The sequence below is a fragment of the Apiospora hydei genome, assembly GCF_038363865.1.
Source record: "Apiospora hydei strain CBS 114990 chromosome Unknown utg000005l_segment0_segment0, whole genome shotgun sequence".
Taxonomy (NCBI): Eukaryota; Fungi; Ascomycota; class Sordariomycetes; order Amphisphaeriales; family Apiosporaceae; genus Apiospora; species Apiospora hydei.
The window spans coordinates 638,317-664,138 of record NW_027117364.1 but is presented as its reverse complement, the minus strand read 5'-3'; the positions used below and the strand labels follow the sequence as shown (position 1 = coordinate 664,138).

The window sequence follows — 25,822 nt, the reverse complement described above, 5'->3', positions numbered from 1 at the left end:
CATTGTCGCTTTACCTTAGAAAACAGATGTCATTGAGTACATAGCGAGTATATTGATCGATATAAGAATGGAAGGGTCTTTGACCGTTTTCTCGTCTCATTGGCTGCGCAGCCATCATAGGAACTCGAGCCAGATACGCGCGATCTGAAAATATTGCCCAACATGACTATTCCAGACTCCGATCCCGCGATCTTCAGCAATGCCAACGAGGAAGAAGCTCCCAACAATCGCGCGGACCAAGAAAATCTAGAAGATCAAGGTAAGAGACAGCCTCCCGAGGCTGATAAGCAGCGGCATCCTCTCCCGTGCAGCAAAAAGCGCAAGCTGATTGACGATGACGACGACGGTAACCACGGCCACTCCAGCAAAGGCACCGACACTCCAACAACAGATCGCGGAGTTTTCAGAAACTCTCGCACAAGATGCAAGAACGCGGGGCTAAAGCGTCGATACGCCAAGCAGAAGGAAGAGAGGCGCTGTGCGACGTTCCAATTGAGCAAGCTGGACGGCAGCGAGTCGCAGACATGGACGGGCGAGGAGGAGCTGGCGCAACTATGCCGTCGACTGGGGGCCGCCAGAACTGAGACCGAGACACTGTTGTCGCGTTTCCGGGAAGCCTTCTCCACGTGGTTGAGATTCGTGAAGCTTATGAAAGCGATAGATGTGCCCGAGACCAAACTCGGCGAAGAAGAAGGTTCGAGCTCTGGTCCGCACCATCATTCCGAGTCCTTTGGGGACGTATCTGGTGCCCTAATAGCTCCATTGAAAGAGGCCCTCGACTCTTGGGTCCTCCACGACCGAGAGCTCGAGACTTTCCAGGCCCGGGTGAAAGGGGCGATCTGCAGCAGAGCCTTTGAACGACGGGTTGATGTGCCGGAGACGCTGCGGCGGCGCACGGCCGATATCCCGAGGATGGGGGAAGCGCTCGATGTCTTGGAACGGTTATTCGAGGTGCTTGTGTGTACCTTGAATACCTTGGTGACCAATATGTTGGATGGGGATGAGGACGGTCAGAGTGACAGAGTAGTAGATGAGACGGAGCTCGCTCTGAAGCAGGTCAAGCTTGCCGTCGACGACCTTGCCTAAACGCTAGGGCGCTACGTGACTCCTCAGCAACAAGTGCGTGTTCGAACTAACACCATCAGTTCCCATAGTAGGTATACCAAGAATAAAGCGAACATGTATGGATTGGTAAATACTGCAATTCAACGCAATGACATAGCGCTCTTAGATCAAATGTGCAAAACCGTGTTCCTGGAGGAACTCCCTGACAGCTTCCAAGGCCACACCCCGCCTCATAGCCGTCTCATCGTCCCAAGATGAGTGCAACCCGACCAGTTGGCCTGTGGTCCAAGCCAGTAAAGGGGCGCCGCTATGCCCCCAGTATGTCCAGCAGTCGTGCATCAACGCCCCTATCTCGGAGTTGTCCTGGACATCCTGGCCCTCAGCATGGCCGCGGAAGCGACCTGTACTTGCGTGCAGGACGTCGTAGCCCGTTTTCACACCTGCTTCCTCCGTCTCGAGATCCTCGCTGCCTGGGTGTCCGACGCACATCATTTTCGAGCCCACTGCGATGGGATCTGTCGCGACTTTCACCGAAGGGAACTGGCCGTCTGTTTGGTCGCATCCTCCCAGCAATAACCGGCCACGTCGACCGACATCGTCGTCTTGGGGTTGGGCCTTCACGATGCGAAGAAGTGCCAGGTCGCGTCTGCCGTCCCAGGCAATACACTTGGCGCCGACGACCGTCCCGGTGGAGAAGATCAGCCAGTGGATCTTCGATCGGCCGGGTCTGTTGCCCTCCTCGTCCACGCAGCAGTGGGAGCACGTCAGCAGCAGCCCGTCGCTCGCGATACAAACGGCCGTGCCCGCTTCCTCTTGCCCGAAGACTAGCGTCGCCTCCACCGCGGCGCTGTGCCGCGCGAAGCCTTGCGGGACGGAGACGGCGTTCCGGGTCAGCCAGGCCTGCTTCTTGGGCAGCAGGGCGTGGTCGGGCTTGCTGAGCCCCGTGTGGCTTCGCGTCAGATCCTGGGGCAGCTGCGTGATCGACCCCGTGCCTGGTGCCCTTTCTCCAGAGACCGTCGTAGTGGACTGCTGCGGTGCCTCGCTCGGGGCAGTAGGCATCTGGCCGAGTGGTACGATTTGTGTCGCTAGCGCCTTGACTCGCGACCTAGTTAGGCGCGGTACCGAGGAACTCATTTCGACTTTCTTCGCGATGGTAGACGCTTTCTCATGTTCGGATTTACGAAGTGAGATCTTCCGGGCTTGGGTAGGTTATCTGACGGACGGGTCTACCTTAGTCAACTTAGGGATCTAGCAGGCAGCCGGCGTAAACATCACGTGCGGCCGCCCCGTAACATTGGACGATGCGACCAATTGCATGTAATACATGGCCAGCCAGCGCCTACCAACAATGCTCAGGCTTTTCCGTTCGACGGCGGTGAGATGCCGGGCTTCCGTTTCATTCATGTAAGTGATGGGTCTGGTATGCGATGCTTGGTTCTTGCGACGGTGATGTATTGAGCACGGGTCTGGTGTCACTTCGGCCAGCCATTAATCAATACCCAAGTTGCCAGCAGCGACAAGCCTTCGCCAATCGCAACTCGCCAATGCCCCCAGCCTGTATGCCTCCTTCTCATATCAGATCTCCAATACGAGAATCGAGAAGGGGTGGGTTCGTGCTGCCGTTAGACTGGAAAACGGGGCCCATGCCATTTCCCCATTCGCAGTCTTGATGATTCATCGAGTAATGATTAATAAACACCAAAGAGACACCATCAGTTTTCCCAGCGTCCAAAGGCACCGTCGCTCTCTACTGCGCGCGACCATTTGGCCATGATTAGTCCTAGATTGGGAAGCTGCCGACAGTCGGTTGCGCTTTACACGCCACGCCGGTGATTGTGCCCCGATAGCTCGTAGCTCGTAGCTCGGCGGGAATTTTACCTCCGTTGCATGATTCTTTAGTCGCCAACTGCAGTTTGAACAAGACTACCTGTAGCTAAGCAGGCTATGCATTCTTGGCAACCAGTTTCATGTTTGGGTGGAGTGGAGGTTCTGGCAGAGCCAACTGCGGACATATATTGACCGCAACAAGCTACGAAGACCCCGATCCAGAACATCGTGTGTAACTCGAGCGGAAAGAAGCGTCCGGTGTTGGGGGTTGGCTCGGTAGTGCTGACGCTTGGGGGTGACAATCCAAACACATGATACATGTACAGTATGTGTACATCTTACTACTCAGGTGCTTCGATAAACGAGGTCTTCTAGAACACCAACTCAACCGCCGACTACCCTCTGGCCAAAAGGAGAAGATCATTACCGCTTTCTTCCATTGTCGGCGATTAGAAAGTGGGTGAGCAGCAACCAGGAATCTTGGAGAGTGGCATTGGCGGTTTTTCGGTTGTCGGGACGGGCCCACCAGCCAGCAAACCAATCCCCACGTGCGGGCGCAGCTTGGCCGTCGGGCTTCTGGTCAGGACCCTAACCTTAGGTCCCTGGAATCACCAACCCAGAATCCCGACACCATGCAGCATGCAAACGCTCGACTGAAAGACCGGTTTCTTATAATGGCCCATTGCCATGGTTTCCATACCGCAATTGAAGGCCGGATATTGGGATCATCGGCTCTGCAGTGAACCGCTGGCCTAAGTTGCATATATTTACCCACCCACACATACGATATTGAGTTGCTGTTTGGGGTGTGCAGGCAAGGGTTGCGCTGCATTCGAGCGACGGCAAATTCCTTTCGATCGGTTATTTGTTGAATTGCACTACATATCGAGCACCAATTGCAGCGGCCAAGCCCTGCCGAGTGCCCCCTCCTCACCCCCGGAGGTAATACTACCAACATGTCTTAGGGGACCAAGGGACCTAATCACTGGGGGCAGGTTGCAGGGTCTCACTAAAGTCGGCCCCGCTAAGCCGGACCTTTTGCACCCCCAGCGCCCAAATGCAGGGCTTCCTGCAGTTACGGTTACAGCCAAAGTTCTAGGCCCCACTCGATGCATGCCTCTCCCCCCTCCGGCCCTCGTGTCACAATTAAGGGTGCAAAGTCTAGAACGCTAGACCGTCCCCGGAGTTATCTCCGTCCAAGTGCTCGCATTCCCCCAAGGGAAAAGATATAAGTTCCCCCGTCCGGCTTGGGTACTTCTCGTGGGGAGTCGTCGTCATGTCTTCCTTATCTTTCAACTGTGACTGCGACTTGTTGCCTAGTACGATCGATAAGAGGCTGCTACTTCACCACCGACCATGACTTCTCGTAAACCCGACGTGACCCAGAGGGCCGCTCAATCGGCACAGCCCACTGTGGCAGGCTCGGAAGAAGCCGTCCAGCTCGCCCTGGAGGGGCTACGCAGCATGGGCCAGCGGTTTCGCACAGCATCCAAGGAACAGCAGGTCCTAATACAGGCGACACATGCTCAATGGGCTTCCATGGTAAGCAAGCCAATTGCATCGAGTCGGGCTCGGTCATCCTCTGCTGCCACCTCCACGCCTTGCTGACTCCTGGATTCATGTCATCAAGGCCGGATCGCCCCCGCCAGCACCATACTCGAACGTCCAAGTAGTTGGGCATGCCTACACTGCTAGGCAAGAATCAGTTCAACCAGGTTTGGGCGGGCTAGAGTCTCATGTCAGCACGCTCCAGATTGCGGCCCCCAGAGGATTCCATGAGCTGACCGGTATAAGTGATGTCCGGGAACTACTCAATGGCCAACGTGCCGAGCCGGTAGCGTCAATAACTACCACAACATCCACTTTTACGGCCCTTGCTGCCGGCTCGCCGGGCTCTGATGCAGTGGAGAAAGGGATCGAGAGCTTTTCCGCTGCAGCGGCAAACTCTTCCACGTCTTCACGGAGGAGCAGATTGCCGATTACCAAAACCAACGGCTCTCGGGGACGACTGAGGAGTCTAGGAACTATGCAACTTGCGTTGTTTCGGCGGTGGCCGCGGTGGGTCTGCAATATCTGCCGGACGACACGAACGCATTAACCGAGCAATCTCTATATGCCATCGCTCGACATTACTACGACTTCCTGTTGGAGTTCAACCCCTTGGAAGCGATGAAAGTTTGCGCACTGTTTGTACTTTACAACGTCTTTGCCAGAGCCACTGTGGCTCTGGCCTATATCGGTTAGTGGTCATCGCCGGCTGCTCGCCAGGACTCTCTAACCGAGATACAGAGGTTGGCTTGAGCCTCTGCCACCAGTTCGGCATCGACAAGCCAGCGAGCTCGTATCAAGGAGAACACGAGCAATGGTCCGAATATCGAAGAACATGGCGCACGCTACTTTTCTTCTCAGGGTATGTCTGCAATGACAAACCTACGTCATCGGAGCTAATCTGTTCTCAGCTGGCTTGCTTCTTCACTAGGTTATGTGTCAGGGGATGACACCCTAGTTCGTGCTATACCGGTAAGTATACTCGATCTCATCCCCACCCCGTATTCCTTGCTCGGTGCTAACAAGCTACAAGCTGTCAGAGTTCGAACTGGAGAACCCCTCGGATATTACCCAAGGTCAGTTAGCATGTCTCCCAACACCGATGCTTTTAGTCTTCTAACAGCCCTTGAAGTTGTCCAAAATGAATTGGTCAAAATCTCGTTATTGAAACTCCGAATTATTCGCATGCAGGAAGCCTTCGGCGAGCATTCTGTCCTATCAGTAGCCTCCACGAGGGCGGACTTGAATTCCTGGTATAGCGACCTGCCGCAGATGATGTCACTCACCCGACTTTCTCAGGATGACTTGCCTGACTACGCCCGAAAGATGATATACAATGTACATCTGCTCCATCTATGTGCCTTGATGCTTCTCTACCGACGTGTGGCATCTCACATCGTGCGCCTCAGTCGCGACGAACAGTCCATACCACTTCAGCAACAGCAGGAGGAACTGCTGAGGTACATCGCGGAGGGTCGTGATGCCGCAAGGAACTCGGCCACCCTTCTCTACATGTATTACACCGAGGGGGCATTTTGCAAGAGGTGTTGGCTGTTTATCTACCAAGCATACACCACATGTCTAGTGCTCTTATTCTCCGCGGTACAGCATCACGTCGATGGTGCGCAGGAGGATACGCAACACGCAGACCTCGAGAATGCCAGGCAATGTCTCGAAATACTGGAATGGTGCGGTTCACTGGACCATGTGGCCCGCCAGTTCCATCAGACACTAAGCAGCTGCTACGAGGCCCTGATTACGGCGGGCATGACGACGCCCACACAAGAGAACCCCAGGGGCGCCTCGCCATTCTACCCAGGTGCAACATTTACTACTATGCCAGCTTCCCCGAGTTCCGACTCGATAAGCAAGTACTTCTCGATCCCACCGTTGGGCGATCTCAGCTTCCACCGCCACGCATACAAACTCCTCGACCTGCTGTGCCGGCCCTTTGCCGATCCGCAGTCGGGCGAAAGACCCAACTATAACAATAACCTAGGAGGCCAACCCTGGCACGACCACCCGAGCGGCGTCGGTGTTGATTTCGCGGCGGCGCCGCCGGAGCGGATGGAGTGGAACCCAGGCAGCCGGAACCTGTTCCAGTGGGACCTGGCCAAGATTGGCATCCCGGCGACGCCGTCGCAGTGGCCCGACGTGTCGAGCGGCGGGGCGTTTCTGGTGCACGCGGCGGAGAGCGTGTCGTCGTCGAATCATTTCGTGGGGAGTATGCGGCCGAGTGGGTGGGAGACTGTGCCGGCGCTTATGCGGTTGTGTTGAGGGGTGTCTTTTTATTGGATTGGGGATGGGTTTGATATTGGGTATTTGGGTTGGGTTCTTTCAGATAGATAGTCTTGTTTATGATATCCTGGTAGCGAGACTATTCATGCACTTGATTTTCTTTTACTTATCGGGGGTCGTCTGGGTGAGCAATTCTATTAGCATATACGCTTGGGTATTTTAGGGGACCTTGAGAGGAGGGTACCATATTTACGACTGGACTGAAGATAGGATAAGAGAGTTCGGTGGTCCATCGCCATATCAGACTGGCTGGGCCGCCTCCTACTGCGACAGTATGGGTCTGGACGGGTTGAAAAACCTTAAGCACAAAATGCTCAGGTTCATCGCTTTGGGAAAGACCATAGGGGAATTCTTCTGATGACCTGACTGCAAATACCTAAACACTTCTAGCATACTCGTGACTGTATAGTCTTTTGACTGGTGGCCTCCTTCAGTAGATGGCAGAATGCATAAATCCTTGGTCTAGATGTTCCCCGCAATCGAGTCCAGTTCGTAATACCAGTAGTCGATATCCCTGTAATGATAGGGATTGCCCGTTGTATCTTCCGGGTCTTCTGAGGATTCATCGTTGCCGCTTTCCCACACTACACCAATCATCTCCGCGTCTTGTCGCTCAGCCTCCGTCATTTGGCTGTCTTCCAGCTCTTGCACGATTTCAGGTACGCGATTGGTCCAGTAGTCCTCCCAGAATGCCTGGAAATGCTCCGAGTCGCCGGAAATGTCTGCAGTCATATCCTCGAACTCGCCCACCATGTCATCTAGCACCTTGATCAGTCCTGATTCCTCCTGTTGGATCTCTTCGACTTCATCTCGATCCTTAGTTTGATAAAAGTGCCGATAGTAGACAATATCCTGCGCGTCACAACAAGTATGTGTAAGGCCAAGGATGACGAAACCTAGAAACCTCAATGCGGCCAGGTAGAATAATCTCCAATTTTCGGCTGAAAGTTCGTATAAGAACCCTAGGAAGAGCAGGTCCGCGAACTCTTCGGGCCTTCGTATCTGGTTTTGCCTAGAGGCCCAGGCCTTCAACATGTACAAAAATGGCGTGCAACCATCTGTGGAACACGCACACCAGCAGTGGTCAGGCGCCACGCTCAGAGACAGAGCCCGGTTCAAGATCGATCTCAAGTCGGATCTGTAGGAGGGCGTGGTCCAGATACACGTTCCCCGGACCTGTAAATCATGAGAGCCAATATTGCAAAGCAAGTAATGCGCGCTGAGGAGACCGCTTGCCTGCGCCTCGTTACCTGAGAACCAAATTTGCCGTTTCAAATCGGCGCCGCGTTCTATGAGCCAGTTGATATAAGGTGCTTGGAAATCTAGGCCCAGACATAATGGCGGGAGCCCGTATTCAACGTCGAAATCCACGTCTTGGAACCCCAACTGGAAGGCCAAGTCGCACAGTGTAAGATTTCTGTGTGGAATGTAGTTGAAAATGGTGAAGTTGTAAGATTTCGTATAGTCGATCGCAACCGAGTCTGCCGGAACCTCAATTCCATGGGATCGTAGCCTCTTGTACACAGCAGAAGCATGCAAATCTATAACCTGGTCTGAGTGTAATATGCCCAAATAGTCCTCGACCGCCCAAGTGCTGCGGAGGGCGAGTGTCTTAAGGTATTCGCGTTGATCTTTCAGTTGGCCGATGAAATGCCTCCACGCCCTTAAAGATAGTCGGGGCTTAGCCCAGGAGACCATTTCCAGATCTGAAAAGCATACAAGCGCCCCGGCCTCTAGAAGCATCATCAAAGAGTCGCAACAGCTGCATTGAGTACATTCTGAGGCGCTATCAGCTGTGCGGCAGTATTTTCTGGCCATAATCAAGGCTGTGTATAGCGCAGTCTGCCCATTGCCGTCTTCTCGTTGGATTATGTCAGCTGCTTTTGCAGCTGACAAAAGGGACGGCAAACACGGCAATAGATTTAGCGACGCAGCAAAATGCAAAGGGGTAAGGCCAAAAGAATCAACCTCCTCTATAGAGGCTGGAAATCTCCCCAGAAGCAACTGGACAAGATGTGCATCTTTCGCCAATATTGCCCTGCTGAGCGGGCCACAACCACAAGCTATTGGTTGTCAGTTAAATTATATTGACAACACGTTGAAGTCACATACCCTCTGCCAAGGAAGGTGACCGTGCCAGGTCTTTATGATAGGTTGAACTGCCAGATGGTCTGGATAATCGAGAACTCAATGTCATCGGCATCGCTCCATCTTCGGCTTCGGCAATGAGTGCGAGATTCTCCAACCGGGCGGATTCGGATGAAGCCATTCCTGGATATGGATTATATTCACTGGGAGGAGATGAGTAGAATCCCGGTGCTCTATCAACTGATCAGCTGGGAAATAGTCGCCTCAGTCATGTTTTCACGGCTTTGCTCACCCTCCCCAAATATCATATGATATAGGTGGTACCCCATGAAGCATTAAGGTCTGCACAATAATAGCGGTTCGATTCATATCACTGCTTTGAAGTTAGCTTGGAGGAGTAGAAGACAAGACTATCGGCAAATAGGATAAAGGAAAGCACTCACCCGTAGCCTCTTAATGATTTGTGCATTAAGGATTGGTTGCAGTCGTTCACTGCAAGTGGTGACGCCTTTCCGCGAGCAAACAGGCGGGCTATCTTTGCCAAAGAATGCTGTTGGAAGTCACTGATAATTCCCCCACCAAAGCCGTATGTATGATCGACATTGAATACCAGCTCGGTAATCCGGAAAGCCCGATCTTGGTCTCCGTCGACTGTTGGATAGTAAGTGAAGTTCGAGCCGAGACTCCATCCTCCTGCCCCCCGAACTCATGACGAACGAGAGTCCAACTGCAGCCTTGATGACTTGTGTCAGGCCAGTGTACCTGAACCCGTACTGCCGCTTGGCATTGGGAGAGCCTGTCCTCGATATGGGACAGTACGGCAAATGGCCCTCGGTTCCCAGATCGCTGTATAAGTACCAGGGGCCAAGTTGGAAGTGTTTGCGGTGCATATTCCTTGGACGACCGCAAACACACGGGTTTCTGAGTTTGGATGTCACGTCGCAGCATTCTCGCAAGACTGCTGGTTTAGCAGCTAGACGAGTGATTGCTAGAGATACCTGGAGCCAATTATGGTTAGTGAAGTTACGAACTTGAATCAAAGATTGACACGCATACGTTGTCATCTGGTCGGTATTTTACCGAACGGGTTGTTGTGAGAAGTGTCTGAAGAGTTTGTTCAATGCCAGCCACTCTGCCGACAATGTCTGAACCCTGTCCCTGAATCCGTTCAAGGTATTCTTGCTGGATATCGAACGACGTCTGGGACGTCTCCCCGGCATGGTCGAGCTTTTCAGATAGCGTTCGGGTGTCTGCAAGTCCTTGACTCATAGTGACTTGAAAATTGCTGTCGAGCTGATTGTGTACCGATCCGATTCCTGATTGTAATTCAGGAATCCATTGCTGAACCTCGAGTATCGTTTCATGAGTAGCCGCCGTAATGGATAATCCGATTCCATCAATCGCGAGCTGCAACGAGCAGTGTGCTTGTTTCACACGCGCACATAGCTGCTCGAGCTTGGGCAATCGCAGGCATAACGCAGTTTCGTTTTGTTACAGCTGCTACCTCAGGAGATAAGTGGCTCAGTTTTCCGGTCGTCTTTTCGATAGTGGCAAGTGTGTCTGTGAGAAGGGCGTTCTGTTGCCTGACGGCGCTTAGTTCCTCGTCACGGCACTTCGCGGCGTCAAGATACTTGGCAATGCCGCCTGTGACTTGGAGGCCGAGCGAGATGAGGCCAGCTACCGAAGCAGCCAAGGAAAGGGGCTCTGCCATGGCAGGATGGGAGTGACGATGGTGGACTTCACATCAGGCGTCTGATGTAGATCTGAGAGTGAAGATTGTAGAATTCCTTTTGAACCTCGAGAAACGGGTGGAAGCTCGCGGGGTAAGGTGGCGGGCACACAGCCTGCCTGACCAACGCCCAACCTCGTCAGCCTGCATGAAAGCCTACAGACGTACATATGTAGCCTGCCCATTCGATTGGTTTGGCATCAAGGCTGTGTAAAAGACACTGCCACCGGTGCTCGGAAAAAAGCGAAGTGCGGCATTTTTGTCAACCTCGAGCCAGCACAGGGGAATCCGTCGCAAGCAAAACCAGTGAGGGTATTTGATTCAAAAAAATGTGCAGATCAAGATGGAATTGAACTGGAGTTTGCCCAAGAGAGACCCAACGAACAGAGGTATAAATTTCCAAATGATTCATAAGATGCAGTGCTAGTAGAGCAAGCCCCAAAGTCCATTTGACTTACTGCTGGGCCATTCGTGGGAACATCAAGAAAGAGATAGCCGACAACATATGAGCCGGCAACAGCTTAGCTGGCTGGAGATGGGATATCTCACCAGTGATGAGTCGAAAAGCAAAAGACAGGAAAGAAAAGTGACCTATAATCACACAATAAGGTAACACTCAACAAACAAAGTCGTTTCTTTGCTAAAGTGCTCATTGGAGATGACGGCACATAGGCAAACGGGAGGAGTCAAGTTTGCATCTTCTATTTCACTTTCCATTACCAAAGAGGTTGGGTTTGGGAATTGCAAGTCAGCCTCCTATTATCCATGAGTGAATGTTTTGTGTCATACAAGTTACCTAGGATGCCTTAGGGATCTTAAAATCAACTCTGTACTTTCAAGGTCAAAATTTTCTTCTGCTATCAAGGCACGCCTTATCTGCAACTGCTGCATGCACAGCTTCGATCTGGTAAACAAATGATTTTTTAGTTGAGTCGTTCTGACTGTGAGTTGAATCTCCCACTACTACTGGTGCAACCAAGTATCTAACAACGCGCAACCTCCAAAGCCACCCAAACCAACTGCTTACGGCTTCGCATCACCAAGAGAACCCAGCTACCCTCCCCATTGCCCTGCAGATACAGCTACAGAACCAGCCAGAATGGATCCCATCACCTACGTTGAGAAATGGGATCTCTCGCTGCCCATCTCGTCAACCAAGGCCGCCGCCGCGAGGAAATGCTACGACAATGCGCCAAGATCCGTGACTGGGAGGGCAAGATCAAGCTGCTCGTCATAGCCGAGCACCACGTGTGCCGTTTCCTGTGGGAGTTGCACCATCGCGGCAAGATGCCCGAGGATCGCTTCTGCTGGCTCGTGGACCAGGTCTTGTTCCGCTACGCCGAGGCCCGCCCCCAGCCCATCGTCTCGATGGCCGTGCTCTCTGAGATCCTGGGCCCGATGCCTTCCATGCGCGTCGACTACAAGGTCGAGAAGCCCAGCGGCGTCTGGGAGAAGTACGAGGGCACCATGCAAGAGCGCTCTGCAAAGGAGAAGGAGAAGCAGCAGCGGGCTGCTAAGGGCAAGGAGAAGGAGCAGCCGAAGTCGTCGACATCGCCTCCCGCCTCGTTTGCTGATGTCGCATCCAAGAAGTAGCCGTAGCCAGTCGATACTTTACGGGCTATTGCCTGCCTGGCGCAACAAGACCCTGGTCATCTGGAGCCTTACAAGTGGCGAGTCGCAGTACAGCTGGTAAGTCTTCTGTTCAGGCACCTAACATCGCCGTTGTCTAACGATGTCTCAACAGAATCTCAATAGTGTTGCATTCGGCATACTCGGATGATCTTGGCGATAAGGTCAGAAGAAAGGGAGGATAAATTGGTTGATGGGTCAGCTGCGGATACATAATGTGAAGAAAGGCCATCACCACATGCATGTCATTTTACCCGTGATCCTGCAAATCCCGGTCGTTTGGCGCGGTCTGTGCAACCCCGTAAACACCGAACTCCCCTTGCCGAAATACCACCAGATGGATAATGTCGAAGAAGCAACTTGCAACATGGTGTTTTCGTAAGTCTCGGGCGGCGTGAACATCGTACGAACGTGCTCTGTTGTCGTGTCGCATCATGTGTACTTACTTACATGTCCATAGGTAGTGCGATTGATTGATCAGTGAGACTGGGATGAAGATGCCCCTGAGCTAGCCCCCAGTCTGGCAGTGAGGCGAGCGCTAACAGAAGACCCCAGCCAAGTCTGTCCCGACGGCCCCGTCGACCGTGCCAGCCACATCGGGCTGTGCTCCGCAGGCATTGTGGCTGGTGGGCAATTTGCACACTGAGGTCTCACTGAGGAGAATGTGTCTGAATGCCCCGCAGTCGCGTGCAGCTGGGCAGCTACCCGGGCAAGATCTTTACGTCATGAGATGGTACGTCAGATTCCTCGTCTGATCTCTGCGCCACGCGCCGCGACGGCCTCGATCGGGAAGTAAATAGTCGAGATAGGGGGTGCATCCTCTACAGTAGGTTCACTTGGCCCTGCTTTTGCCCAAGCCCAAGTCGTCAGGGTCCTCTACTGGTCCTCGCCGCAAATTGGTTTGATCCCCCCTTCTCCAGATCCCGGCCTAAAAACCCTTTGAAATATCTGGGACCACTTCCCTGCTTCCATTTTCCTAGTTTCCCACTGTGGAACCGCCCGTCTCCTTCTCCAACTCTTCCGTAAAGAAGACGTATCCCTGTGCAGTTCAGCTACCCTATCCAGCTATCAACCAAACCCGATATCAACGGCTCATTCCCTCCCAGCCCACTACTTCAGTGGGGATCTTTGCAACGCATCCTCCCCTACGACCATAAAATAATACACCTCGACAAGTCACCAGCTTCCGTCGCAAACAGTTCCCAAGTTACCTCCAGGCCCTTCACGAAATATGGCAGACGGCGAGACCCCCGTTCAAAATCCCCAGGCCAACGGTGCCAGTTGGACGTCATTCATCAAGGTATGTGTTGCACTTCACCGACACCATGCGAGCAGCGGCACGACACCTGTGTGCCAATGACGGTCGTATGACGGTCGCTGTGGAATGGGCCAGTTTGGGTAAAGCTGTCTTTCTAACTTCTGGGTCTGCTTGTAGTCCATTGCGTCCTTCAACGGAGACCTCTCGTCCTTGACCGCACCGCCCTTCATCCTCTCCTCCACGAGTCTTACCGAGTTCAGCTCCTACTGGTGCGAACACCCGACCGTTTTCGCCGCCCCGGCCAACGAGAAGGATCCCGCCAAAAGAGCGCTCCTCGTGCTCAAGTGGTTCTTGACGACACTGAAGCAGCAGTACGCCAGCCGGAGCGAGCAATATGGCAACGAGAAGAAGCCGCTCAACCCCTTCCTGGGAGAGCTCTTCCTCGGCAAGTGGGAGGACGCCGCCGGCACCACCGAGTTGATTAGCGAGCAGGTCAAGTACGCCATCTTCCTACCCCTCTTCCCGTCAGCGGCGGCGCGATGACTAATCCCTGCGCAGCCACCACCCTCCCGCGACCGCGTACAGCATCACCAACAAGCAGTCCAACGTCCATCTCGAGGGCTACAACGCCCAGAAGGCCTCCTTCTCGAAGACGATCAATATCAAGCAGATCGGCCACGCCGTGCTGACTGTCCCCGACCCGAGCAACCCGGCGCAAAAGGACACCTACGTAATCACCCTGCCCTCCCTCCACGTCGAAGGCCTGCTGTTCGGATCGCCCTTCATCGAGCTCGATGGCGCGTCATACATTACCTCATCAACCGGCTTCACCGCCAAGGTTGACTACAGCGGCAAGGGCTGGCTCAGTGGGAAGAAGAACTCGTTCACCGCGGTTCTTCACCCCACGGGCAAGGAAAAGGAGGTGCTCTACAACATTTCGGGCCAGTGGACCAAGGCTTTCGAGATCCATACCGGTGCCGCCAAGCACAACTCGAGCAGCAACCTGATTGAGTCGTGGGACCCTTCTTCCAACCCCTTGACCAAGTTAGTCGTTGCCCCTATCGAGCAACAACATCCTCTCGAGTCTCGCCGCGCCTGGTCCAAGGTCGCCGAAGGCATCCAGCGCGGAGACATGGATTCCGTCGGAAAGGAGAAGTCCAAGATCGAGAACGCGCAGCGAAACATGCGCAAGAAGGAGCAGACCGAAGGCCGCGAATGGGAGAGGCGCTACTTCAAGGCCGTGGAGAACGATGCGGCTCTGCAAAGCCTCGCCAAGAACGTCGGCCTCACCCCCAACGGTGACTCGGACAAGACCGGAGGACTCTGGAGGTTCGACCAGACGATGGCCGACAAGGCGAACAAGCAGGACCTGGCCCAGGCCGACAAGGATAGGATCGCATCCGAGCTGCTGGGACAGGAGAAATAATAGATTCAGGTGGCTGGGAATGAGCATATTTTGGCCCCACCACCGAGGAGGTAACGCGGACGCCATACAAGCAGGACAGACAGACTAGTTGGCATTGTTTTTAATTGACTAATCTTTGGCTTCTTGTGTGCGAAAGATCCCTTACATGAGACAGTCTCTAATTAACCGCTGCTGACAAGATATGACAGGGGCAACGACTTGATTGACCTGGCATACATACATCTGAAGTCATGTATCGTACGACCTCTATTTATACAACCTAATATACATACAGGACTGCAGCATGCTCCACCCCGAACAGTACCATCGTCTGACTGTTGAAGCGCTGCATCAGAAGCGGCTGGCCGCATCGATGTCTCATCCGAATATCCATAACAAGGCAATGGACATTTGCAACTTCCTGGCCCCTTACCAATCAGACGCTCCGCTCTCACGCTGATAGGCGTCGAGCACCTTGGCTCTTTCCTCATCGAGCATGCTGTCGATCGGCGATGTCCACGAGTCGATCTCCCTCCACGACTTGCCATGCAGGCGGCACAGGTTGATCAAGTTACTGAGCTTCGTGGAAACTACGAGTACGGACGTTCTCGCCCTGGCCTCGGCTTTGAACTTCGCCTTGGCATCCTCGGCGTCGAAAGCCTCCTTGGCCTCGGCTTCGGGATTATCCTTTGTGAGCTGCTGCTGCTTCGCATTTGCGTTGCCGAATTCCGCCTTCGCTACCTTGGAGGGAGGGAATGTCTGTGCGGTTTCTTCCTCGACGAACTTCCTCTTCCTGATCGGGAGCGGCGCAGATGCTGGGCTCGGCGCTCGTGGGGCTGGTAGGGGATGGGGTGTTGGCATTGATGGTGTCTTCTGGATGGCTGGTGTTGGATCGACTGATGCCACCAATGCTGTCTCCTGGGTTGCTGGGGTACCTTGATCACTATCGGCTGGGTTTCCATTCTGTGTTGAGACGGGAGTAGGAGACGCTGACGCCATGGCCTCTGCAGATCCGTGAGTTGCTGTTGTATTCTTGTCAGGTGCTTGACCACCATCGGCTGGTTGTTCTTTGGGTTGTGCGACTGGGGTAGAATCCGCCGACTCCATGGCCTCCGCAGATTCCTGAGCCGCTGTTGTGTTCTCGTCAGTTTCATCACCCTCACATCTCAATAGGAAACAGGGAACCTTACCAGCCTGAGATCGCGCAACCTCCTCCCTCAAGCAAGCCCGCGCAGCCGCGGGAAAATCCCCGTCCCACGGGGCCCGGTCCGGCGGGGGTTGCTTGAACCGCGTGCGGAACCCGAGCCGGCGGAGCCGTGTCTCGACGGGCCCGTCCCCTTCCTCCGCGAACGCGGCGGCCCAGGCGATCATCTCGACGCCCCAGGAGACGTAGTTGGCGGACACGCGGCCCTCGTCCAGGACGCGCCGCCGGAGCGCGTCGTCCGCGGGGCTGAGGACGAAGGTGTAGGCCATGGTGTTGTAGGCGTCGGCGAGGCGGGCGGCGATCTCGCGGTCCAGGGCGGCGGGGTCATTGTTGGCGCGGTCGCGGTCGGGTTGGGAGAGGAGGTGCGTGCGGATTTCGGAGATGACGCGGGCGCGGCGGGGGCGGTTCCAGGCTGGGGGACGGGGTGGGTGGTGTTGGGGGTGCGGAAGACATGGTGATCGTGGCAGTGTTCAGAAGGAACGATGAGAGACACGGTGAATCACGATGGGTGGTTTGTTGATGTTGTGGTGGTAGGCATGCGCACAAGGTGCGTTCAGTCTGATGATGAAAGACCAGCTCTGCTGAATTGGTGTGATGAAAGACAGGTGCGAGCGAGAACGGATTGTGAGGGTGACTGCCGTCGTCGGTGGTCACTAGTCAGTGAAGCTCTCGTGTCCATCGCGCAGGGCCACCGGAAGCAATTGGAAGCAATGCAGCTCAGCTTGGAAGCAGGCAGGTAGGCTGTATCCAGGCTAGTCCTGAGCTTTAGGGACTATTCAGTACCTGAAGCGAGTTGCTTGGAGGCAAGATTCGACCAGAAGGTCGTTATTGCAAATTTATAGAGCCCCGTGAAGCCCCGTGAAGCCCCGTGGTTTTGGAAAACTCACTAAACCACTGCCTTTGAATCTCACGATAATTAAACATCACACAAAGTCAACGCCGCAAAGGTGCTCACAGTCAGTTTAAATGACACAAGTATGAATGATTTTGATTACATATGCTACTGAAATGGCCACTATCCTATTCCAAAGCCTCCCATCACTGATGGATCACCTGCTGAGTGGTGGTATCAGAGCGACACTGCTGCATCACACGCATAGCAACTTATGCCATCTTTTGGTGGTTTCAACCTTATATTATTGACAATAATATCCACTCACCCAGAGAATAACCTTAGCGGCGGGAAATAGTCTTGTGTTTCAAGTTCAGCAGTGACAGACTCACGTATTACGTGACCATTCTCTCTAGCCTCCCTGTCGGATTTGTTCGACACCACCACGAACTCCCCCAGTCTACGTTCCCAGAACGCCCTACCCGTAGATCCGTGGGACCAGCCACTGTACACGGCACTACGCAGTAATGGAGAGCGATTTCGTATCATGTCCAGAACCACGTCGCCGCCGCCGCCTACGTAGACCCGACCCGCTTCGACATTGATGAAGACACAATTAACCCATAGTGGTGCCATCCCGCCTGCAAATCTAAATGGCCGGGCTAGAGCGCGGAACCGTTCCTTCTCTCCTAATGCGAATAGGAGATGTAGAGCTTGGTAATCTACGCCGTGGGCTATTCTCCCGCTGTGGACGCCCCCCAACCCAGGCGGTCTTGGCTTAATGGTAAGCAACAGGACCGACGGGTCCTGCTCTGGCAACGTTGGTTGGGGAACCAAGTCTACCAGGTCGTCTTTGGAACCACCATTACTTTCGCTGCGTTCTGGCCGGACTGGGGCATAGTGGACTGACGAGTTGCGAATCCGCGCTTTGGCGTGGAAGACGCCGTCAGTGGCTTTTAAGGAACGCAGTACCCCGCAAACGGTTTCGAAGATGAGGTCTTTCTCCTTTTGAGGAAGCTTAGATGGCCAGCGCAAAATCGTCCCCAGAAAGTCTCCCCTCGGCATGCCGAAGAGTTTGGTCTTCTCGTTCTTGGGTAAATACTGGTCTGCCGTCGTGGGAAACCTGTCCGCGAGCTCAAAGGCGAGCAGCTTCCCGTCCGGAAGCACGAAGTTGGCGTCGACCTCGGGACCTTCCTCGTACTGGTCGATGAGCAGATCCCCTTCGCCGATAAACACGCGCACGCTTAAAGCCTTGATGGACAAGACGACGTCGTCGAGGTTCGTGGCAAGATACGTACCTTCAGTGCCATGCCCAGCCGCCATTCTTGCCTTCGCGACGATGGGGTATTCCGGGAGAAAGCCCGGGGCTTCAAGCACTTTCCGGAGGGCGGTCTCGCTTTCTTCGCCCCCGCTCGAGTATTCCTTTCTCACTAGTTGAACAGGATCCGCAGAGCCCGGGCAGAAGAGTTGCATGATTCGCCTGTCGAGGAGCCTTTCGATCAGGTTTGGAGACAAGGATGGAAACCCGAGCTCGCGGACGACGATGGCCGTGTCGATCATCCAGTACTCGGTAAAGCTGATGATGCCATGAAAGGGTCCATGGGAAGACAACCGTTCTTTGATTTCTCCCCATATTTCTCTCCAGTCATATTGGATGTAGCCTTCGAGGGCGCCGTGTTTGGCTACAGGAGGATGACATTCGTCTTGCCAACCTAGGATGGTAACACGGATCCCCAGCGCTTAAGCGGAGTTGAGGATTGATAGCATAAGTCCAATATCGCCCCAGCTCTGGCCCACAACCGCAAGTCGATTGTTGACCAATCGAGAAGGCATTGTCAGGGGTAAGCAGAGCCTGTTGGCAAGGTCTTCGTCGACACTCTGGTTGAAGGCAGCAGCGTTGTCCTCCGAGCTGAAGTGGTAAGGGTTGAAGATGAAGACATGGAGAACACTCTTCAAGATCTTTGGAAAATCGTGGCCAGCCTGGTTCTTGTCATCGTCGTCCCCTCGGTCTTTTCCAGGATTGGCTGATTGCACACGGCCCTTCTTTTCCTTGCTGGTTCTGTGCAAAGAAACACCGTCAATGTGTTCTTGGGGCACAATGAAAGATTTGTCCAAGTAGACATAAGGGGCCCCGGAAGTGCGGTCACGGATGAAGTTACTGTTGATAATGAACCCAGATTTAGTCAGAACAACCAGCTTAGCGTGAGTGTCACCAGAAGGGGTTGCATTGCGTTTATCCTGCGCCATGTTGGCAAGGAAATCCAGTACGCCCTTGGTGTCTTCGCTGGAAGGAAATGGTTTCTTACGCGTGCCGTTGTCCCCTTCATTGCTGTCGGCAAGCTCCTCTCGGATGACCAGATCAAGCACCCGGTATTGCGTATCGGGTTTGTGGTGTGGCGAACATTCCCAGAGACAGGTGGAGTAGCTGTCCTGGTCTGTAAAGTGAAAGGTTGGCATTGCTGCGTCTTTGTTTGCTTTGTATCTATATCGCAGAGTATATGGAAGAGCCTGTTAAATGAACATCGAAATATTTTAATAAGTAACAGAAGATGGTTTGAAGAAAAGAAAACAGGAGCTAAATTACAGATTGGGTTTGCGTATTGAAAAGGAGAATTTATAGCATTGCTGTGGTAACCCCTTTGTACAGGAGCATCAGAACAGCTCACATAGATCACCTATATTCTAGTATCTTAACGCCATACGCTGTTTTGACTGGTTGATACTGCTGTGCATCATGTTGTCGAAGAAGGGTGCCAACAACTGTAACGTCAGTTTCAAAAGCGGGCGATTACCTTATGGCATAAGTGATTCACAACCACTTTACTCCCTTTCATCAAGGAAGGGGAAACTGGTATAGAATGAAAGCAGCGAGCGGTCGATCCACGATGATGCCTTTCAGCCTGGTGGCGACATCAGAACCGCTTTGGAAGCCTTGCACTACTGGCCTAAGCGACTTATCATTGATGAACCTGGAGAGCACCGTCGCACCTAGCATATGGGATTCAGCACACTGTTTCGAAAGTTTCGATTAAGGTGCTGGTCAATTAGGAATTACTAACTAAGTACACTCTGGTTGCTTAAAGTATTTCCGTTGGAACCGAATGTCGCCTGTCGGGTTAGCAGAGCCATCGGATCGTACCAGATACTAGGCGCTGTCAAATAGCATACTTAGGTACTCTTTATATTCATGACATTGCATCACAGCCAATTCTCAGGACTCTAACAGCATGATAGCAGGCAGCGTACTCAGGTCGTTCCCGTGAAGGAACAACCCTGCCAATCTTATAGCTCCGAGATAACACCACCGACGAACCAGAGCCGGGTGTCGAAGCGGCGATCAAGCAGAGAAGCATCCAGCTCAGAAACGCAGCTCGGGGCCATCTCGATCGGGTGCGACTTCTACTTCTGCGATTACAGGAGCATGTCGCCAGAGATCCGTTTCGACAACTTATGATACAACGAGTTCGGTGGAGCGCGGCTGCACAGTGACCGCTGTCCAGAGAGAGCTGAGCCTTCTAATCTAGGTTTATAAACGTCTCCATCAGCTGCCAGGCAAGGAGAAATGTCATGGCCGCGTCGAAACCATTCAGCGAAAGCTTTGCTTATGGGAACACCCAGTGACCTCTCGCTAGGGTTTCTCGCATTGCCATACGCCATAGAAAGGTTTGTAGACTCTTGCTTTCAAATGGGCTGTAGCTTTGACCGACTTAACATCGTAGAGAATTGGATTGGCCGAAAGAAGGTCCTTCTCATGCCCACTGTCGGCATGGTCTCATGCGAGGCCTTCCGCCTCCTTGTCAGTGGGTGATGTCGTTCGGACGTATCGTTTCAACTGGGCTGGGCTAATGGCATCCAGGCTGGCAATTGGGTCGCATTTCCCTGAGGGTGATCTGGACGGCACCTCTGTTCAAGCCTCTCGGGGGCGGCGATGCCCTCGCCGTGCTCCTGGTCATCGTCCCATCAGTAACAAAGATCTTGCTCTCGAGGTTCGGGGTCGCGACAGGCCGTCAAGGCCTCCTTTTTCTGAGCACGAGCGCCGACATGATCACAGCGGGCACACTGCTTCTGCGTGTTGCGAATCAGATCGGGCTCATCGTATCGTCACTCGTCGTCTTCGCGCTTGAGAACGGGCTCGTCACGGTCGGCAAAAGCTTGCTGATGACGCTTGGCTCGGCGGAGATGGCGGAGACGTTGCTGTCTGCTATGAATCCGAGAGCGTCCGTCGGGGCGATGCTTGCTGGTTCGCTGATTGTCGTTGCATTCAATTGGGGTCTCAAACAGGGCCGCGGGATTTGGCTCGGGGCTCCTTTGCTTCTTGTCACGGTGCTCTATGCGTTGGCCCTGGTGTCGATGCGCGCGATAGAAGTCCTAGAAAAATGTCAGCAGATTTATGACGACGTTGCTGTTGCTCGACGAGACGCATAACGATGTAATGAGTCTTTTCCATCCGTTCGGGAGCCAGTAATGAGTAATCTGCGAAAAATATGAATTGATGCCTCGATCACTTGGGAGCTTGGGGGTTGGTCAGCAGGGTTATTCATAATGGCCTCTAGGTTGGCAGCTAGGCGAGTACCAGGCCGAGGAAAAGGGCGAAGGACACAAGGCCTCCAGCACGAGCAACTAGTTTCAAATGGTCTCATTCACTAGGAAAGTGAGCTACACACGCCAAGGTTTAGTTATTCCTTCAGAAATCTGAGCTGTATCGGCACCTCATGTATAGAATATCAATATCAATATTGATTTCTCTCACACCTTGCTTTCCTTTTCTTATTTGTGCTTCTCTTTGTCCTTAATCCTCGTGCCTAAGACTAAGTCGCGCAGCTTTGCATGTGGACTGTTAGGTTGCTCGACTCCTTTCTGGCAGCAATGCGTTCATTAGAAACCATGATGCGCAGGCACAGGGGTCGCTAGTGGTTTCACCAGGGCCTTGCGGGAGGAGTTTCACAGCTTCGTTTGAGTCTGCTTTCAATGGTTATAAGGTGCCAGCTAACGAGCAAGACGAGCTCCATGTGGATGCTCGTTTGCAGTATAACAGTTGGGACGAACCCAGTAGCTAGCACCGGAGCAGATTCTTCTGAGCTTTCACGAAAGCCTCGACGGAGCCGAGGAGACTCCCTTGGGTCTTCAAATGAGCCACAAGGGAGTCGAGATCGCCGTGCGTTGGATGCTGACCGTCTACAGTCTGGAAGCTACTGATTTTTTGTCGGTCGTTCTCCGCGCAGTCTCTTGGGAGATCTGGCCTGTATGAATACTGTAAATGCTCTATGAGCATTTGCCCCTTGTCACGCCACTGGGCGACGGAATGGTCAACGCTCCATGGCACCAAGTCAAAGTTTGCTGCATGGTAGTGTGCCAACTCATTGACATCAATGAGTTTCGTGTAAATGGGCGGCATCCCCCTGCGGTCAGGCCCCATCCGGTGGAAAAGTGTCTCCCGCAGGTCACGGCTGGTGAGGTACACCAGGAGCTCATAGCAATCATCCAAGCCATGATCTGCTTGATTTGGGTGAATGGGGCAGACCTTGGTCATACCCGTCTCCCCATCGGTTAGCATACATCGCAGCGGCGAATGCCGCCCAATCTTGCAAACCCGGCAGACATCCCTCTCAGGTGGAGGTACAGTTTGGCTGGCAGTCTGGCTATTCCTTCTCTCTGGTGACGGACTCTCTGGAGAAGGACTCTCTAGTGAAAGACTGCGTGGTGAAAGGGGCTTTCTACCCTTGGGCATAATAGAAGGCCCAACTCTATTCCATCTCTCGATGGGTTGGAATACATAACTTCATCGTTCATCCATGTGCGAGACGAAATGCTCCCATCCATGAACATGGTCGAGATCTATTGAAAGCCTGCGCTCTCTAATCCGTCTGCGGACCTCTGAGTCTGACGCCTTATCCGGAGAAGTGAGTTCCAGTCTTGGAAGACGCCTAGGAGTCTTTGTTGAATATTCCCTAGAAGGGTCTGGCCGTGGAAGAGACACAGGTGCCGGTGCCGGTGACGGCGTCCGCTCAAGTGCGAGTCGGTTCTCGCGGGCGATAGAAGATACCGTCGAGGGTGGCTGCCGAATTTCCGGCGTCGGACTTCTGCGTTGCTGAGTCCGTCGCGAAGCGCTCGTGCCAGCATTGTTGTACGAGACGAGGTGCCTAGCTCCGGCGCGTCTGTGCCATCTGCGCTGTCTGTAAGGTCCTTGGCGCGCGTTTCCGCTTGAGTTTCGTTCGCGTTCCATTGCAAATTCCTGAGATGGTACGGTACACTCGTAAAATCTTTCGTTTTGGGCAAATGTTTCCTGGTGAAGACAAAATAAAATGCGACTGCGTAGAATGGAAATGCTCTGTTGTTGACAAACCAAATGCTGAAGTGGAAAAATGTATGAGGGGGTAGGCGTAGGGCAGGTTTGCTTTGGCAAATCGGGAACAATGGGAAAGGTTGCTGGGAAATGCAAGGCGGGGCTGGTTTTCCACTCTGATTGACAGGTACGAGGTTTGGCACAGGCACGTAAACCGAGGGGCTCCCAAACGGGCACTATCATCCCCCAAACAGCTGCAAGGTTCAAGTTGTAGAACTCAGAGTAGCTAGGCATTCTGCAGAGCTCAACCGCCCAACAACGCAAGCTTCCCATCCACCAAAGACTTCCTTACTAGCCAACCCGAATAATACCATGCAGATTTCACAGCTGATACTGTTGTCAACTAATGCCACATATGGTGATACATAAATTAATCACTCTGCCAAACAACATCTACCGTGGATTCCAATGCGTAGCGCTCGCCAGCTACTCGGCGATCGACATCCGACGAGTGGGGGCCACTCAGCTACCTTGTGGTGTAATTGGCTAACTCTTGACCCCGGACCCCGGTCGTGCGTTGCATAGGCTCCAAGTCTCTGCATCCTAAATTGACGACAAGCCTACTCCAGGATCCGAGTCCAACCACAAATACCGGATGAATTAGCAAAGCCAGGGAGGCCAAGACGCCTCGTAACATAATGACCCCTAGGTAGCCTGTAGATGCCTCGATAGTGTAAGCCGCTAGACGTTAGATAGGCGTGGGCTCTGGGACAAAAGGTACTTCCATAATCTGAGGATCCGCCGAATGCTTCCCGAACAGCATCTAGACCGCCAAAGCGTCCGGGTTTCAGCACTAACGATCGTCACAACTCTTTTGGCATTTCGTCTTTAACGTCATGCATTTCGTGGACATACTTGCCATTTCGGATCAAACCGAACCGATGGAACATCCAAAGAGCATACGACACCAAGATTAAGCAGTCACGGTTGGAAATGGACATATTCATCTTGAGGCCATGTGGTTCGGCCTAGGAGGTTGGATCAGTATTGTCGTTGGCAAGTCAAGGTTACGCGCGGGACATCATACGAGGTTTCACACAAGAGATAGGTCGTCACAGGGAAGTGAGAAACAAACACAGTGATCTATTATGTACTAGATGTGTCTGAAAAACTCAAAGCTGTTAATTGACATCGTCGCATTGCATTGCAATTGACGGCAAGGCTGCTCGAGCCGCTATAGGCGAGGGCCCTTCGTTTCTGGCAGCATGTGCTCAGGGAAACGGACCGCCAGTCGACTGACTGGGGTATTGCAGGGAAGAGGCTCTTTAGTCTCACTGTACTAGACCCAAATGAGGGTATGTGAAGTGGCAAGCAATTCTGGACTTTTCGCCATTTGTTTTTCTTCTTCTTTTGTTTTCTTACACAGCCAATTTTGGCTGCAAAAAGCCGGCCGCTCACGACGACACACATCCATCTTGGCCCATACGATGTGACTAGTAAATGAGCGGAATTTTCCACAGTTCCTCCCAAGGTATCATCTCGTAGGGGCCAAAAGGACAGCGGATAATGATGTTTTGTTCAAAATTAGTTCCCAGTTGGGAACTTGTAAACAAAACACCTAGGCAAATCGTCAGAGATCTTTGGCTTAAAAACAAAGAACTTACCACCTTCTAGGTCTTGTTGGCCATCGGCATAGATACAAAGTTCTTCAAAGCTGCCAATGAAATCCCAGGGGATGACGTTGCTCTCAAGGATCCGGTTGTTCCATATCTCTGCGGCGACGCGAACCATTTGGTCGATGTCTGCCTGCTTGGATCGGATAATTTCACGGAACCGATGGGGAACCGAGTGCTGTGTCCATTGATCAACCTCTGCCTGTGCGGATCTGATAGCTTCATGGAAGTCGTCAAACACATGTTGATGCATGTGCATTCCGACTTGGTTGTTGCCTGAGTTTGTAGCATTATTGCGAACCCAGGAAGTCCAAGGAGCCATGCCATCTTGGGGGTCGGGAACTCTTCAGTGAAAAGTTCCCGGACCTCGTCCATGTTGTTGTCGTCGCCGCCGAAATGAATCATGTCCCACATGAGGGCATCGACCTGCCAGGCAACATAATTTTCTGATATGAAGCCAGCTAGCGCCATGAGGCGACGATAGTCAGTCTCATCCAAGTTCAGTAGCCAGTTGAGAACATTGTTCTCGGCCCTGGCGATGAGGCCTGGAATTTCCACGTGAATAGCCCGCTCGGCGGTCTTGCCCTGGCGGACGAATTCCGGTAAGGCGGCATCGAGAACCCCTTGCCGCCGGGCCTTAGCCGAAACCAATGTGAGGGTCATTGGGAGGGGTGCCATCTTGTATTTCCGTTTTATCTGTCCTGTTTCGATGATTCACCTGTCAGCTGCGATCGGAATTCACGTGGCGCAAAGAGGCTGGTGGAAGTTGGAAGGGGAGGAATTGCTCGATGATGAGCCAAGATGAAGGTTGCGCAAAAATTGGGATATCAAAAAATGGAAACATTGATGCAAATTGTGATGGCGAAACACAACGAAGTTGGTCGAGATACAGAGCATGAGGAAACTTGCGATGATGGTTTGCTTCTGAGGCGGCAGCAAGACTGGAAGAACGTGAAATGAACACTTACCTTGCAATGAAGTCC

At 53.1% G+C, this 25,822-nt stretch overlaps 13 protein-coding genes across 13 annotated transcripts; 5 read left to right on the top strand and 8 right to left on the bottom strand.

Moving 5' to 3' along the window:
- Window positions 1–162: 162 nt before the first annotated feature.
- Window positions 163–1,086, top strand: PG997_005671 (uncharacterized protein; the record flags this gene model as incomplete). Its single annotated transcript, XM_066809986.1, has 1 exon — window positions 163–1,086. One exon carries the CDS (start codon window positions 163–165, stop codon window positions 1,084–1,086), a length of 924 nt encoding a protein of 307 aa, XP_066668909.1.
- A 141-nt stretch (window positions 1,087–1,227) lies between these two features.
- Window positions 1,228–2,199, bottom strand: PG997_005670 (uncharacterized protein; the record flags this gene model as incomplete). The annotated part of the gene is made up of 1 exon (XM_066809985.1): window positions 1,228–2,199. The coding sequence occupies one exon, from the start codon at window positions 2,197–2,199 to the stop codon at window positions 1,228–1,230; it is 972 nt and encodes a 323-aa protein (XP_066668908.1).
- A 2,049-nt stretch (window positions 2,200–4,248) lies between these two features.
- Window positions 4,249–6,717, top strand: PG997_005669 (uncharacterized protein; the record flags this gene model as incomplete). The annotated part of the gene is made up of 7 exons (XM_066809984.1): window positions 4,249–4,434; window positions 4,523–4,731; window positions 4,830–5,131; window positions 5,182–5,302; window positions 5,352–5,412; window positions 5,474–5,516; window positions 5,564–6,717. 7 exons carry the CDS (start codon window positions 4,249–4,251, stop codon window positions 6,715–6,717), a joined length of 2,076 nt encoding a protein of 691 aa, XP_066668907.1.
- A 483-nt stretch (window positions 6,718–7,200) lies between these two features.
- Window positions 7,201–9,007, bottom strand: PG997_005668 (uncharacterized protein; the record flags this gene model as incomplete). The annotated part of the gene is made up of 2 exons (XM_066809983.1): window positions 7,201–8,801; window positions 8,851–9,007. The coding sequence occupies 2 exons, from the start codon at window positions 9,005–9,007 to the stop codon at window positions 7,201–7,203; spliced, it is 1,758 nt and encodes a 585-aa protein (XP_066668906.1).
- Window positions 8,883–10,537, bottom strand: PG997_005667 (uncharacterized protein; the record flags this gene model as incomplete). The annotated part of the gene is made up of 5 exons (XM_066809982.1): window positions 8,883–9,009; window positions 9,270–9,477; window positions 9,533–9,824; window positions 9,883–10,233; window positions 10,331–10,537. The coding sequence occupies 5 exons, from the start codon at window positions 10,535–10,537 to the stop codon at window positions 8,883–8,885; spliced, it is 1,185 nt and encodes a 394-aa protein (XP_066668905.1).
- Window positions 10,538–11,680: 1,143 nt separating this feature from the next.
- Window positions 11,681–12,148, top strand: PG997_005666 (uncharacterized protein; the record flags this gene model as incomplete). The annotated part of the gene is made up of 1 exon (XM_066809981.1): window positions 11,681–12,148. One exon carries the CDS (start codon window positions 11,681–11,683, stop codon window positions 12,146–12,148), a length of 468 nt encoding a protein of 155 aa, XP_066668904.1.
- Window positions 12,149–13,415: 1,267 nt separating this feature from the next.
- Window positions 13,416–14,868, top strand: PG997_005665 (oxysterol-binding protein; the record flags this gene model as incomplete). Its single annotated transcript, XM_066809980.1, has 3 exons — window positions 13,416–13,484; window positions 13,620–13,939; window positions 14,001–14,868. The coding sequence occupies 3 exons, from the start codon at window positions 13,416–13,418 to the stop codon at window positions 14,866–14,868; spliced, it is 1,257 nt and encodes a 418-aa protein (XP_066668903.1).
- Window positions 14,869–15,276: 408 nt separating this feature from the next.
- PG997_005664 (uncharacterized protein) lies at window positions 15,277–18,443 on the bottom strand (the record flags this gene model as incomplete). Its single annotated transcript, XM_066809979.1, has 2 exons — window positions 15,277–16,463; window positions 17,276–18,443. The coding sequence occupies 2 exons, from the start codon at window positions 18,441–18,443 to the stop codon at window positions 15,277–15,279; spliced, it is 2,355 nt and encodes a 784-aa protein (XP_066668902.1).
- Window positions 18,444–18,623: 180 nt separating this feature from the next.
- On the bottom strand, window positions 18,624–19,340 carry PG997_005663 (uncharacterized protein; the record flags this gene model as incomplete). The annotated part of the gene is made up of 1 exon (XM_066809978.1): window positions 18,624–19,340. The coding sequence occupies one exon, from the start codon at window positions 19,338–19,340 to the stop codon at window positions 18,624–18,626; it is 717 nt and encodes a 238-aa protein (XP_066668901.1).
- A 1,228-nt stretch (window positions 19,341–20,568) lies between these two features.
- PG997_005662 (MFS general substrate transporter) lies at window positions 20,569–21,308 on the top strand (the record flags this gene model as incomplete). Its single annotated transcript, XM_066809977.1, has 2 exons — window positions 20,569–20,683; window positions 20,740–21,308. 2 exons carry the CDS (start codon window positions 20,569–20,571, stop codon window positions 21,306–21,308), a joined length of 684 nt encoding a protein of 227 aa, XP_066668900.1.
- A 628-nt stretch (window positions 21,309–21,936) lies between these two features.
- Window positions 21,937–22,611, bottom strand: PG997_005661 (uncharacterized protein; the record flags this gene model as incomplete). The annotated part of the gene is made up of 1 exon (XM_066809976.1): window positions 21,937–22,611. One exon carries the CDS (start codon window positions 22,609–22,611, stop codon window positions 21,937–21,939), a length of 675 nt encoding a protein of 224 aa, XP_066668899.1.
- A 51-nt stretch (window positions 22,612–22,662) lies between these two features.
- On the bottom strand, window positions 22,663–23,106 carry PG997_005660 (uncharacterized protein; the record flags this gene model as incomplete). The annotated part of the gene is made up of 1 exon (XM_066809975.1): window positions 22,663–23,106. One exon carries the CDS (start codon window positions 23,104–23,106, stop codon window positions 22,663–22,665), a length of 444 nt encoding a protein of 147 aa, XP_066668898.1.
- A 1,730-nt stretch (window positions 23,107–24,836) lies between these two features.
- Window positions 24,837–25,517, bottom strand: PG997_005659 (uncharacterized protein; the record flags this gene model as incomplete). The annotated part of the gene is made up of 1 exon (XM_066809974.1): window positions 24,837–25,517. The coding sequence occupies one exon, from the start codon at window positions 25,515–25,517 to the stop codon at window positions 24,837–24,839; it is 681 nt and encodes a 226-aa protein (XP_066668897.1).
- Between the last annotated feature and the right edge of the window lie 305 nt (window positions 25,518–25,822).